General features: G+C 40.8%; 1 protein-coding gene across 1 annotated transcript in view; it reads right to left on the bottom strand.

The window, feature by feature from the left end:
* The window catches only part of WDR36 (WD repeat domain 36), a 38168-nt gene that overhangs the window by 17192 nt on the left and 5285 nt on the right, over positions 1-15691 (bottom strand). The window contains exons 4-11 of the mRNA XM_081942726.1: positions 14766-14883; positions 14534-14666; positions 12281-12335; positions 11749-11881; positions 11058-11233; positions 5705-5825; positions 4164-4229; positions 2962-3045 (exon numbers count right to left, since the gene is read on the bottom strand). Coding sequence (XP_081798852.1) covers positions 2962-3045; positions 4164-4229; positions 5705-5825; positions 11058-11233; positions 11749-11881; positions 12281-12335; positions 14534-14666; positions 14766-14883 — 886 coding nt within the window. The remainder of the gene's footprint in view (positions 1-2961; positions 3046-4163; positions 4230-5704; positions 5826-11057; positions 11234-11748; positions 11882-12280; positions 12336-14533; positions 14667-14765; positions 14884-15691) is intronic.

The raw sequence follows: 15691 nt of genomic DNA, 5'->3' as shown, positions 1-15691 counted from the left end.
AGCGAGTCTTGAGAGACCATTCTGGGAGGAGTTTGACTCTGTTGCCCCCGAGGATTTGGACAGGTTGCGTGGACGGCTGCGGCCCACCACATGTTCAATGGACCCGTGCCCCTCCTGGCTGGTACTGGCAGCCTGGGAGGTGACACGAGGCTGGCTTCTGGGCCTGGTGAACGCCTCATTGGGTGAGGGATACTTACCAACCGCCTTGAAAGAGGCGGTGGTGAGACCCTTGCTCAAGAGACCTTCGCTCGACCCAATGGAGCTAGCTAACTATCGTCCAGTCTCCAACCTCCCCTTTTTGGCGAAGGTTGTTGAGAATGTGGTGGCGCAGCAGTTCCCACGACACCTGGACGAATCCGACTATCTAGACCCACGCCAGTCCGGCTTCCGACCCGGGCACAGCACAGAGACAGCCTTGGTCGCGTTGGTTGATGATCTCTGGAGGGCCAGAGATAGAGGTTGTTCCTCTATCCTGGTCCTATTAGACCTCTTGGCGGCTTTTGATACCACCGACCATGGTATCGTATTGCGCCGGTTGGAGGGGATGGGAGTCGGAGGCACCGTTTTGCGGTGGTTCGGCTCCTACCTCTCCAACCGGAAGCAATGTGTGTTGACAGGGGGGCAGAGGTCGTCCCTGAGGCCACTCACTTGTGGAGTGCCACAGGGGTCGGTCCTCTCGCCTCTCCTGTTCAACGCATATGTGAAGCCGCTGGGTGAGATCATCCGTGGTTTTGGGGTTGAGTACCACCTGTACGCTGATGATACTCAGCTGTACATTTCAACCCCAAACCACCCCAACGAGGCTGTCGAAGTGATGTCCCGGTGTTTGGAAGCCGTCGGGGTCTGGATGGGGGACAACAGACTCAAACTCAACCCCTCCAAGACCGAGTGGCTGTGGGTACCGGCACCTCGGTTCAGCCAGCTGACACCATCGCTGGCCATAGGGGGCGGACAACTGTCCCCTGTGGAGCGGGCGCGCAATTTGGGCGTCCTCCTTGATGCCCGGCTGTCAATGGAGGACCATGTGGCAGCCGTGGCAAGGGGGGCGTTCCACCAGGTTCGCCTGGTGCGCCAATTGCGCCCCCTACTGGACCGGAGTGCCCTGCGCACGGTCACTCATGCGCTGGTGACGTCTCGCCTGGACTACTGCAATGCCCTCTACATGGGGCTTCCCTTGGGACGCATCCGGAGACTGCAGTTAGTTCAGAACGCAGCCGCGCGGGTTATCATGGGGAGTACACGTTACTCCCACGTAACACCTCTCCTGCGCGAGCTGCACTGGCTACCTGTGGCCTTTCGGGTGCGTTTCAAGGTATTGATTACCATCTTTAAAGCGCTCCATGGCATAGGACCTAGTTATCTGCAGGATCGCATCCTACCACACACGTCCCTGCGACCTATCCGCTCACACAGGGAGGGACTCCTTCTGGTGCCGTCCGCTAGGCAATGCCAGCGGGCGACACCTAGGAGTAGGTCCTTCTCTGTGATGGGCCCAACCCTCTGGAATGACCTCCCCCCTGATATTTGAACTACCACCGACCTCCTTTCCTTCCGTCAAAAATTAAAGACTCACCTATTTCAATCAGCTGGCCTGGCACTCTCTTAGTTTTACCTCCCGGGGATATATCTTAATTGGGTTTGGGTATTTTAATTGGGGATGTTTTTAGGGTTTTTATAGTATATTTATTTCTTGTACAGCCTTATCTCCTCCATCCAAATGTATTTAACTGTTTTATATTATTGTATTTTTATCTGCATTTGACTGTACACCGCCCCGAGTCCCTTTTCGGGAGAGGGGGCGGTTTAGAAATCCAAGAAATAATAAATAAAATAAATTCTCAACCTGGTTCTCAAAGGGCCCCTTTGGGGGTCAAACGACCCTTTCACAGGGGTCGCCTAAGACCATCGGAAAACACATATGTTCGATGGTTAGGAACCAAGACACCAATTTTATGGTTGGGGGTCACCACAACATGAGGAACTGTATTAAAGGGTCGCGGCATTGGAAAGGTTGAGAACCACTGCTGTAAGGAGTCACAACTGTTGTCTTCAAGTGCCTAGAGAGATTTCAGGAAAATAATGAGGCAATAGTTCCAGAAGAGCAGTCAAGAAAAGATTTAAATTACAAGAAAATAGATTTAAGTCAGATATCTGGCAAAAAAATCTTAATGGTTAAGTTTTTCACCAATGGAACAGATTGCCTTGGAAGTGGTGGAGTTTCCTTTGTTAAAGTGTTTAAACAGAGGCTGGACAGCCAACTCTCAGAAATGCTGTAATGTTGGGTTCCTACTGGCACAACATACACTGTAAAGGGAAACTAACTACATTGATAAATTAAAAATCATCACAGGCTGCAAAAGAATACACGGCATACTAAGCAGCTATTGAGACCTGGTGGAGCAGTGGCAGCCCTAGAAGTTTGGAGGCACTCAGCAGTGTGACTTTAGGGGCAGTGCCAAATTTATTTTTAAAACATAGGTGGGCTGTAGAAGGCTGCTCAATGGGCTGCATGTGGCATTCAGGCCATATTTGATACAGATCTGGAGTAAGTGATCTACAAAGCAATGCTTTCCAACACAATGAGAAGGCTATAGCTTGGATCAACAGGAAAGGGACTACTTGGACAAGAACCCTGCAATTTTCTTGGGAAAAAAGTGGTTTGTTATTGGCTCATTTCTAGGGCTGGGAAAAATGACTGGCCAAGGTCACTTAGCCGGCTTTGGTTTAAAGTGGGACTAGAATTCACAGTCTTCTGGTTTGTAGCCTGATGCCTTAACCACTATGCCAAACTCCTCTCATTATTGGTAGTGAAACACATAAATTACCTCAGCTCATCTAGATAAAACAGTGCTAGCAATTCTATCAATGAAGAATATTTATAAAATTCTCATGAATTAAAAAAAAGTATTTGATGTGATGGGTTATAATCTTACTCATTCAAATTAAGCAGCAGTTGCATACCTGTTGCAAATGTTGTAATAGGGGGAAGTGCCATTGTGTCATTACGAAGTCCTTTCTTTTTTGATTTCTTTTTATTTATCGAACCTTGAAAAACAATAAAATAGCTATATGCAATTTCATTGTATTTAAGTACAGATAATAAAGAGTATACTTGTGTGCAATGTAATAGACAGTTTGAATATTCATATCTATGGAAGACTTCTGATTCCTGTGTTCAAAAGAGGTATAAAAGGTGTGGCCTAGCTTCCCACCCATAGGCCTCAAAGTCCCTTGAGGGTACAGCCTCAATTTTGCACTTTTTGACTCCCCTTTTTTTTGAGAATTAACGGACAAATTGGGTGATATAAGTATTGCAAAGGCTTAACATAACAAGAGATATTGCCAAGAGGTATTCTTCTTCCTTCTGCTATTATCTTCTTGTTATTTATGTAGGCTGGATATATACAGAAAAACACTTGATGGCACTTAAGAAATAAACAAAACCCACTTGGCCATAGTTCTGCCTATTTTGCAATGGGGCAGGCAAAATAAATGCAACCCCCCCCCCCCCGCCCCAACTACTGAGGTCCTGAGATCAATGTAAATTGCAAGTTCCTCCTAGAAAACCATCCAATTCCATTTATTTTCTATTAGAACAGATGATACAGATAAAAATGAATATTTTCAGATACAAAGACGACACACTTTTAATTAAAAAGTTCTCCTATTTCATCCAATCATATTTCTCTGCTGGTTCTGCAGTCATGATCTGCAAGACTGGCAAACTCAAAAAACAAGAATTATTTTGAAAAAGGCTTGGAAAAGGCTTGATTACTAGTAAGGAGATGTAATTGAAGCCTGCCAAAGCAATCTGACTGATCATTAATGTGGTTTTTTTCATATTTACCACCTTACCTGGACTAAGAAACCCTTTCTATAAAAGTCCAACTTCCTCCTGCAAAGGTCTTCCTTCCTACTCCTCTTTGTTACCCCCATTTATTAAACATCACATCTCTCAAAGCTATGATGTTTCCTTCATCATCATTTACGAGGCATTTACAATAGACACATTGTTTTTCAAAACATGGCTACAAACCAGAAATGTATTTAACAGACTCTTGATATTTAAATAATACTGAATTACAAATTCCACATTTTTAATATTGTTGTAAGTTTTAACACTTTCCTTGATATTTGCATTTTGTTTTTACTGTGACACTTACCACGTCCTAAACTTTTATTGAATCTTTCGTGCACTGTGGAAAATGATTGTAAAGTACCATCTTGACCTACGATAAAATATAAAAGAGAGAATGAAAGTACGTCCTGTGTAAATGTTTATTTTAGGCATTTTTATTCATCTATGACGTGCAAGCCTTTGTGTAAGCCACTGAATAAAACTTGGCATTTATAAGTACAAATATGCTTACAACAATTTTTACAGCTACTTCAAAGCTATGTCAGGAACTTTAGAAAACCAAACCTTCCGTGAGAAGTGGTTACAAAATCCCCAATACTTTTTAGAAATGTGTAAAGAATGAAAAATGTCAAGATACACTCCAGTTAAACTTGAGTTGGAGACAAAGCCAAAACAAATTTAGCAAGTTCATTTAAAACTAAACTTTAATATGGGACACTTGATGTAGCAAGCATACCATGTAACCGCAAAATCATGGCCCTTTATTCAAAACAGTGTTACAGATAGTCCTTGCTTAAGAACCCTAACTGGGACCAGAAGCTATGTTGCTAAGTGAAGCAGTTTAGTGATAGCAGTTCTAGAAGTCTTGGTTGCAGGTGTTAGGTTCAGACAGGAACTCTTACATTTTGTGACTTGACCCTGGTCACTTTTGCTTCAACTCTCCCCCTCCTCTCTCACCCATGTCCATCTCTGCCTTTCTGGACACCCAGCACTCTAATGCCCTTGGGATGGTCCCTTACCATCCACCCTTATGAGCTACCTTTGCTGTCGTCTTCTTCCTGCAATTAAGGCAGGCCCAGCCAGGAGTTGCCTCCTGAAGAGCTAGGCTGGGTGTGCCTCATCAGCAGTTGAAGGAGGAGGACAGTGAAGGTGGCTGAGATAGTGGAGGGGCTGGGGGTGGCAGCAAGAGCATTTGAGTGCTCAGTGTCCAAAAGGGAAGAGATGGGGGAAGACCTAGGAGTTAATTGAAGTGCATGCTGTAGTCATAAATGTAGGGAGTTGCCAAGCCCCTGAATTTTGACTGCATTATCATGGGGGAACTGCAATGACCCTGGTTGTAGTCCTTGAAATCAAGTAATCTTCAATTTACAACTATTTGTTTAGTGACTGTTTAAAGTTATAGCAGCGCTGGAAAAATTGACTTATGATGGTTTTTCATTTACGTTTTTTCAGCATCCTCATGGTCACATAGTCAAAATCTGTATGCTTGACAACTGGTTTATACTTATGAAGGTTGCAGTGTCCCAGGGTCCTGTGATCACCTTTTGTGAGCTTCTGACCAGCGAAGTCAATGGGGAAGCCAGCTTCACTTAACAACCGTATTACTAACTTAATAACTGCAGTGATTCGCTTATCAACCATGGCAAGAAAGGTCATATAAAATAGGGGCAAAAATCACTTAAGAAATATCTCACTTAGCAACATATATTTTGGGCTCAATTGTGGGTTGTAAGTCAAGGACTATCTGTATCATTTGTTCAGAATCACCATAACTTTCAATGGTTGCTGAATAGTCATTAAGTGAGGACTACCTGCAGTCATTTCAACAGAAAATAGAACTCTTACTAGCACTAAGAATCTGCTGCCCATTTTGCCCATGATGTCGGATTTTTGTTGGAGGTGCACTATGTCCCATTCGATATCTTAGCAGTCTACCACTTCCTCCAGGGCCATCAAAGATCCATACCTATTTAATAAATGAACAAACAAACAAAATGTAAGCAACAAACTAAAAGAAAAGCTTTCATGTGCAAAGTATAACATCAGGTCTCCATGTTAAAATCATTATAACGTACCAATGAATAGGAGTTTTGCATATATTTCTTTTGGCATTAACAAATTTTTTTCATTATTTCGATAAAAAAATAATATTACATTCAAGCTATTTAAACAGGGAGAATTACCGTGTTTTTCTGAGTATAAGACGCACCTTTTTTTCCTCAAAAAAGAGGCTGAAAATCTGAGTGCGTCTTATACATCGAATACAGCATTTTTTTGCCGCCCGAAGCCCCGCCCTTCATCAAAATGGCTGTGCATAGCCGTATGAAGGCTTTCAGAGAGCTCCTGCGGGCTGGGGAGGGCAGAAATGAGCACAAAATGGGCCGTATTTTGCTCCCCCCCTCGTCCCCAGCAGCACTCTATAAGCCTCCATAAGGCTATGCATGCATTTTTTGACAAAAAACAAGCCAATTTTCATGAAAAACAGGCAGGTTGTTTGCTCTTTTTTGCCTGAATTACATTGATCAAGTACTGTGCCAGCAGAAACAAAGTTTTGTTTGTCAGCGATTTCCTTCTACAGCACATGGAGGATAAATACATCTGGAAACATCTATCTACCTACTCTGTCTCTCCCTACCTACCTACTGTATTTCTCTCTCTCTCTCTCTATCCCTCTATCTATCTACCTATCTACTCTCTCTCTCTCCTTACCTATCTACTGTATTCCTCTCCCTCTTTTTATTTCTCTCTATCCCTCTCCCTACCTATCATGTTTCCCCGAAAATAAGACAGGGTCTTATTTTCTTTTGACACCCCCCAATTTTGCTTGGGCCTTATTATGGGGGGGGGCTTATTGGTTCGGGGTTGCCAGGTGGCTGCTCTCTTGCAAGTGGGCGCCTGAAGAGCCGGGCACAGCCTCAGGGGCAAACAGCTGTGTTGCGCTGTCGCAGCAGCACAACGAAGCCGCCATGAGGTGACCATGCTCATGAGCAGCTGCCCAGCAACCCCCCTTTCTAGCCGGGCAGAGTGCCACTCACCGACCCAGTAATATCCCAGCTCTCCCTGCAGGGCTGGGCCTGGGTACTGCTCCGAGCATAACCGGCTTCCAAACTCTGAAGATCCGCTGTCGAGTTTTCCAGCAGCGGCCGCTCTGGGACTATACTCTATGGTTGTGGGCTGGCTGCGGGAAGACTCTCTGTTCTACCAGAGTCTTCCAACAGCCAGCCCACAACCATAGAGCGTAGTCCCAGGGCGGCCGCTGCCAGAAGACTCGGCAGCGGATCTCCAGAGTTTGGAAGCCAGTTAGGCTCGGAGTATGGCGGCGGCGGTAGCGGGGCTGCGGCGGCGGTAGGGCCATGGCGGCAGCACTCCCCTGGCCCAGCCTTGCAGGGAGAGCTGGGCATGGTGAGGCTGGGAGGCAGAACAAGTGCTCACGCAACCTATCTTTCCAGCCGGGCAGAGCGCCTTTGGGATATTACTCGTTCGGTGAATGGCGCTCTGCCCGGCTGAGTGAGCAGCTGCCCAGCAACCCCCCGCTCCAGCTGGGCACAGTGCCACCCAACCTAGCGGTATCCAAAGGCGTCAAGCAATGTGAGCGCCTTTGCCCCCCTCCCCCTGGCTTTGTGCCTTTGGGATATCGCTAGGTTGCTGAGTGGCGCTCTGCCTGGCTGGGGGGGGGGGTTGTTCAGGGGGCTTATTATTGGGGGAGGGTGTATATTTTTGCCCACAGGAAAAATATGGTATGGTCTTATTATCAGGACATGTTGTAATTTCGGGGAAACATAGTACCTACCTACCTACACATACACACTCTCTCCCTACCTACCTACCCACACTCTCTCTCTCCCTACCTACCTACTGTATTTCTTTCTCTCTATCCCTCTACCTACCTACCCGCTCTCTCTCCCTACCTCCCTACTGTATTTCTCTCTCTTTCTATTTCTCTCGCTATCCCTCACCTACCTACCTACCTACCCACTCTCTCTCTCTCTCTCTCTCTATCTACCTACTGTATTTCTCTCTATATATATATATCTCTACCTACCTACTGTATTTTTCTTTCTCTCCCTCTCTATCCTTCTATCTACCTACCTACTTTTTTAAAAAAATTGCCTCTTCAAAACCTTGGTGTGTCTTATACTCCGGTGCGTCTTATACTCCGAAAAATACAGTAGCCTCTTTCAATTTTTTAACTGAAAGAAGCCATTAGGCCAAAATGAACATTAACTGGATATATAACTTATGCCAGGGGTTGCATTGTTGTGTCAGCAGTAACTTCTAACACCCCATATTTTTTTTTAAAAGAAAGGACACTGAAGCAAGAAAAATTGAAATCTTCTAGATTTTGCGTGAGAATACTAATATCTTGCACAACTTCAGGATAAGTAATGAAATTATACAAAATGTGGAAATTACTGTATTTTGTGGAGTATAGGACGCACCAAGGTTTTAAAGAGGCAAATTAAAAAAAATATTCTACACTCTGCAAACCTTCCAAAGACAGCACGTTTTTTGTCTAAAAAAGGACATGGATAGCCTTTATTATTATTATTATTATTATTATTATTATTATTATTATTATTATTATTATTATTATTATTATTATTATTTATTGGACTTGTTAGCCGCTCCCTCTCCATGAAGGGACTCGGGGCGGCGTACAATAAATACATCACATGTTACACGTTAGACATTACACAGAGGAGGTATAAAGTCACAACAACAATTGTTACAATACATAAAACAACAATAATAATGTTAAAAAGCATTAAAATACCCTAAAATTTAAAATTTAAAATTGCCAGGAGGATTAGGAATAGAACTATAGTTCAGCCAGGCCGGCTAGTTGGAACAGGTGGGTCTTGAGTTTTTTACGGAAGGAGCGGAGATCGGTAGTAATCCTAATGTCGTTAGGATTTAGGAAGCTTATAGAGTACTCGGGGGGGGGGCAAAATTAAGCAAAAAACGGCCCATTTTTTGCTCATTCCTGCCCTCCCCAGCCCCCAGGAGCTCTCTGAAAGTCTCCTACAAGCTATGTACAGCCATTTTGGTGAAGGGTTGGGGTTTCGGGAGGCAAAAATTGCTGTATTCAGTGTATAAGACGCACCCAGATTCTCAGCCTCTTTTTTGAGGAAAAAAATGTGTCTTATACTCTGAAAAATACGGTATATGAAATTTTACTTTTAATGAGCCATCTGTAGAATACTGCCTGGTGGTATTTAAAGCCTGGAAAAAATATGATGTGTAATTCTGTATATTCTGTATTCTGTACATACATCTTATTGCATGTAGCTTTCTCAGGTAAACCAGATATGAATCATGCCTAAAAGAGCTAATTCTACTTTATTTTAAGGCCACATTAACAGTATCTTTTAAGTCTGAAGGCACAAACTGTCTGGTGCCACTTTTAACCACCAAAACAATTAAAGCAGATCCTCCCTCTCTTCCCCCTATCCTTAATCCATTGCATGCTCCTGCCTCAATTGTCTGAATTGTTTCCTGGAGCTCTCTCCCCCTTGTCTCCCAAACATTCCATTCCACTGCGTAAAGGTATTTGAATCAACTTGGGAATAATATGAACCTTAATTTCATGAGGTTTTATTTTGTTTTGTTTTATTCAGGGGCCAATTCAGATGCAGGTAAGCTGCTGCTTTCAAAACTTAATCCCCCTTCCCCAGCTCAATACTGTAAATAAAATAAACCTTTAGACTGTGGTTTTTCACTTAAGACTATCTGCTACTTAGAAATAAAATCACAATACTTTAGAAGAGAAATGTCTTTCAGATTGTCTGAAACGATAAACAGTGGAGTATTATCCGGAGTGTAAAGATTGCTTATCATTTCAGGCAATCTGGTACAGCTGAATACAAGGTATATTTTACTGACGAAGATAATGCCTGTTTGCAATTTATAGTCAGCAGGCTCACAGCTCCAGTCAATCAGGGAGTATAGTTGGTAATGTTAGCTAACTTTACCACTGCAATTGCCCTAGATCACAGAGGTGCCATTTAGTTCATAATCACAAAGCCTTTCATTCCACGCTGAATGTTACTTTTATGCACTAATTAAACACACTTGAGGAAAAAGGAGGAACAGCAAATCTCACCACCCAATTTTGAAGACTGCAGTGCACATAATATAATCCTTTAAAATTCTGTAATTTACTTAGCACTTCTGTGGAATTAATTATTTGTATAGGTTATCCTTGACTTGTGACCATGATGGAGTCTGCCCATTACAGTTATAAGTTGGGATGGTTGTAAAGTGGGTCACCTGGGTAACTGATCTGATTTTGCAACCTTTTAGGTGATGGTTATTAAGTAAATGTATATTCACTATGGGGCGTTTTGCTGAAACTGGAAGTAAAAGCTACTTTTGGGCAAAGACGTAAATGCTGTCATTTGACAGGGACAGGGGCTGTTGGAACTTCAGAACTGGCTTGTAAGTACCTTTGGGTGGTCTATTTTGGTCATGTCACTGGCCATAAAATGAGGATAATCTGTCCACAGCATGCCCACAAAAGTGCAAGGATGGCTACAACTATTAAAGATTCTTTAGGACCTTTCCTCTATCAGACAGATTTCTTCCAAATCTGTCAATAAATTTTATCTACCAGTAGTTTCTTCTTTCAAATAAAACATAAAGGATGCATGCACAAAATCCCTGCACCTATTCATTTATAATCCTCAAAGGATAAAAAACACTCCTAATTTTCATACAAAAGCAAATGTGTTACACCAATTTGGTGATTTCATATTATTAGCAATCAGAAATCACGCAAAGCTGAGAATTCCTAATAAAAGATTCAGACAGAAGGGAAACAGGTAGCCTTTGGAGAATCTGAATAGGGTCCCAAATCAAATTTTCATTTCTGTGAGTAGAGGCAATTTATATAATTCAAAGTGTCTTGAGCAGTGTCCAATGTACTAGCAATCAGTATAGTCTGCTTTTCAAAGAAGTCGCTCATTTACTGCTTTACATAATTTCACCTATTTCTCAGTTCACAAGATTCAACTGCAAAACATTTGACAATTAAGCCTTTTTTTTTGCATTTTAAATTGTTTTTAAACAATGATCCTATTCTGGAGACAGTGTTATGTAACTGAAAATATAAAACATATTTGTTTCCAAGAACAAAATAAAGAACATTAATCCTAGATGAAATGCACATAGAAAGATTATATAAACCGACACAACTTACCCTTATAGCATTATCTGCACCATTAGTAATGAGAAGTGGCTCCCCTTGGACAAATGACATACCCGAAATTGCTGTTGAATGTGCATCTCGCATCTGGCCCAAAAGCTTCTTTTCCTCTAGGTCCCATAAACCAATATGCCCAACAGGACTTCCAGCAGCCAGAACTGGATGCCCATCTGATTCAAAAAATAGGGGGGGGGGACACACATAAATATTCCTTCTTAACAGTTACTACTGGAGAAGAAAGTCAAGGAGCTTTAAAACATGTTTAAAACAGCTATGTTAAAATTCATGAAATTATAGTACTCTATGTCTGAGAGTCACTTTGATATAATGGTTAAGGCCTCAGGATAGAAACTGGAAGGTTGCGAGTTCTAATCCCACTTTAGGCATGACCTTGGGCCAGCCGTTTTCTCTCAAGCCTAAGTAAAATGCAAGAGTAAACCATTTTGAAATCTGCCAAGAAAACTGCGGGGACTATTTCTTGCAGGTGTCAAAGCCAACCAAACTGAGCATACAAAACCAACAACAAAAAAGAGGAAAATTAGAAGCATATGAGTTATTTAGCTAGCAAACAAACGTTAATATTGTCTTCTGTTTGTGTTTTTAATTCATAACCTAGGAGACATTCTGTATTCCTTGAACTTTTTGCAATTCCTTTTATTATTATTGAATAAATCCTGGAATTTACCTATACGAAATGATATTGCAGTAATGGGCCCCCAATCCTGTTGAAATTTCATCAGTGTTTCATCAAACTTAATATTATGCACTATTATATGCCCAGTCACAAGCCCAACTGCAATGACATCCACTGCTGGTGCCTGCAAAGAAAATTAGTATGCATAGTGAAACAGACCTTTTTTATTTTGAAATATTATATAAATACCGTGTTGAAAGCATTGGAAGTATGATTCCAGTTTAACGGTTTTACTGAGTTATAAAATTACATTACATCCAGTAATTACACACATAAAATAAATGTAGTCAAATGAAATACATGTAAATTCTCACTGACATTCAGTTGTAAGGGACACCCATGCAAATTATTCAGAAAAACTGAAGCTTTACTATATATGTTTAAGTGTTATTTGGAGAAAGACTGGGTGGAGTAGATCTGACCAACCCAACAGTTTTTAAAGAATTCTGAAATACTATCAATGAACAAAATGTAACACAACAGTTACATGCTCATTTTTATAAGCTTATAACTTATAAATTACCTGTTCAAGGACTGTCACTCCTGCACCCCATCCTGGAAATGTATATAAAAGTTTGCTAAGGAAAGGAAAAGATTAAGAATTACTCAATGACCAAAAATACAGACATTTTTTATTCAGTTTACAAAGACCAGAGGATGAAAAGCAATACAATCAATACTCCATGAATACTTAATCCTGTGAAATGAAATTACCTTGCATTTAAATTACTACTAAGGCACATCCCCTGGGGCGTGTCATACAATAGAAGAATTACATTTTTTACTCTTCTCAATAAGTTTTATTCTCCCACGCCTCAAATAACTTCTCTTGAATTATTTCATCACTGCAACTTGGAAATGACTCAGGCTGGGTCCAGGGGTAGTATTTCCCTTGCAGTGTTGCCAACTTTATTCATTTTGTTTCAGTTAAGTCAAAACATCTCTCTTGAAAGCATTTCTTCAGGTATACTAACCAAAAGGAAAAAAGATAGTCCTGAAACTTTTAATTATCCAGGGATTATTAAAGTACCTAAGCTTTAATCAGAAACCTTTCCTTAGAAGGGAAACAAACATTTGGTTGTTTTTTTTTTAAAGGAAGTGAGCTACCTATTTCAGAATAGCAATTATGAAAAAATAGAAGGTGAGAAATAAAAGTAAACTGTTCACAGAATTAGCAACAACAGATTAGAATTTTTTTCACCAGTCACATTAAAGACAAATTGTACTATGTGTTGTATGACAGGGTAGAAAAATATTTTTTTAAACATGTTTCTTTAATCCACTGAAAAGGGAGGGGTGATTGTTGAGGATTGCCCTTTAAAAATATTTAATTGAAGGGGCCTGGCCTGTAATAATACTACCAAAGTGGTCAGGGGTTTCAGACTGAGATAAGAATGGGGCTTAAGGTTAAAATAGGTTTCATACACCTTGTAACCAATTTTATCCCTTGATTTTCCACGAAATAGGAAACATCAATCAATTCTGTGGTGGAAATTAGAAATTAGAGTTGCTTGATATTGAAATGGGCAACATATAAATTTAATAAATAAATAATTATAAAAGCTTAAATAAAGCACTTAAAAAAACAACCCCAAACTATCCAATTTTCACTTGTCAAGGATGCTCCCTGTGATAAAAAAGGGGTTGCTAGAAGCCAGCTAAAGATTAAAAACACTTATTTCAGAATATTTATTGTTTAAGGGTGGCAGTGGGGGAAATTACCTGTGATTTCTTGGAGCCTGAGAACAAGAAACAAAAAAAAAATCCTAATAGTTTCGAAGAAAATGATGAACAATACATCTGCCCCTTTTAAGTAAAAAGACAGCAGCCCTTTTCTCAGGATGAGCTGATTTAAGGAAAAGGGTATTTATCCCATATATCTGTTATAGCACTTCCAAAGTAATTGGGAGAATATGTCTTTCTTTTATCTAAATAGAGGGCAAATACAACCCAGCCACTCTGAAGCAAAATAAAAATGTAGTATTGTAACATTTCAATATAACTTTTCTTATTAAATATCCTCTAAGCTTCTCTTTATAAAGACATTTTAAAAGGGGTGTTGGCAACTGCATTCCTAAAGTTTCCTCAATAGCTTCACGGAAGCATTTGCTGTAGCCTTCTCTGCGGATTTTTTTTAAAATTCTAGGGGGTCAATGACCCTAGAATTTCTAGAAGGTGGCCCCATCCTTGTTATAGTAAGAAATAATCTTGTTTAGCTTCTAGTACTATTCAATTTCCCTTAACTCCACCAGGCCTCTGTACTCATTCAGTTCTGTTTTTAAAATATAAGAGCTATCGTGTTTTTTGCACTATGCACTCCCCGCCCCCAAATGGGTGGAAATGGCTGTGCGTCTAATAGAATATTGCGGCGGGGGGTTGGTGCGCTGTCGTTGCCTATCACTGCTGCTGGGGAACGCTGGAGCCTTCACAGCCGAGCATAATACCGCCAATTAACTGTTCTAGGCAGCGGGAACTGCCGCCGATCACCACCACCAAATGGCGGCAATTGGTGGTGGGTATTCGGGGAGGCTGACCCTACCGCCAATCAGCTGCTCCAGCATTCCCTGGTGGCAGAAGCAGCTCACCTCAGTTGCCTGGTGGTGGGCACAATGGAGCAGAGCCCTGACGAGGCACACGCTGGGAGGCAGAGGCATATTTTTTTTCTTGTTTTCTTCCTCTAAAGCTATTGTGTCTTATGGTCTGGTGCATCTTATAGTGCGAAAAATACATTAAGTATTAACATACAATTTAAGTCTTTAGAGAGAATAGTTCTTACTTGGATTTTACATTCCACAATTGTAAAGGTCCTTGTTCACTACCAAGAAGTATTTTATTCATGTAAGTATGTGGGTGTAAAACTGCAGAAATGGCAAATACAGTCTTATCAAAATCCAGCCGCAAGTATTCTTCTGCAAAACAAAGAACAGCATTAGTCCACGTCCACCACAAATATCCACTTTTTACTCCCCCCCACCCAGTAGTTATTACTTTAAACAGACTAGTCTTACCTTCTGATTGCACATCCCAAATAATAAGAATGCTCTCATTATCTACAGAGATAACATGATCCCCAAATGGCAATATAAAAAGGATATCTGTCCGGTGACCTGAATAAGAGTGAACCACCTAAAATGTAAAGTACTGCAGTTACTTCAATAAAATAATATATTATATTTGGACAATAAGAATGTGTTAAATATATCAGATGGCTTTTAAAAGACCTAATGTGCCTCACATAAAATTTTTATTCTATAGATTTAAATATTTTTTTACAGAATTCAAAAGATCAATGAAATATGAATTCATTTATACACAAGAATCCTTTCCTAAGCAAAAACAAACCAGGTCTTGATTATGCGGGCAGTCTACTGTCAAATCCTGAGACAAATCATCATTCTTCTACTCAGTTGTTAGCTGTAAATCTCTATTATGTCATACTGAGCATTTTTAAAAGTAGATGTCCTTCCGATGCTCTGGCCTTCATGCAAGGCCAGAGAAATCCTTCAGCTCTCCTCCAAACTTGGATAATATTTTTAAAGGGGTGCCTTTTCTAGGAAAGCATAGTTGTGAATCCCTACAAAAATGAAATCGTTTAAAACATAGTGAAATGTATTTGAAATGGTTGCTGGTCCTTAAGTCTCCTAAGATATATTCTAAATAACAGTGATCTTTTTCAGCTCTGTACTTCCTTCCTGGCATTTTACATATCCATTCTATTCATATGAATCTTTCCTTCACATTATCCTTACTTTTTTTGTACAAAATATTTCGAAAAAGATTTTGCTTATCAAAATTGCTGACAATTTTCCTGACCCTTTCCTCCACCATTTCTTTTCAAAGGGACAAAGTGTAATATTATGTTCTAATATTACTAAGAATATATATGGAAATATCATTCTTCAATGGATTAATCATATGTTATTTCTATTAACAT

The sequence above is a fragment of the Natrix helvetica genome (assembly GCF_964273705.1).
Source record: "Natrix helvetica genome assembly, chromosome: 2".
Lineage (NCBI taxonomy): Eukaryota > Metazoa > Chordata > Lepidosauria > Squamata > Natricidae > Natrix > Natrix helvetica.
The sequence above is the reverse complement of the archived record's forward strand: the minus strand, read 5'-3'. Positions and strand labels throughout refer to the sequence as shown.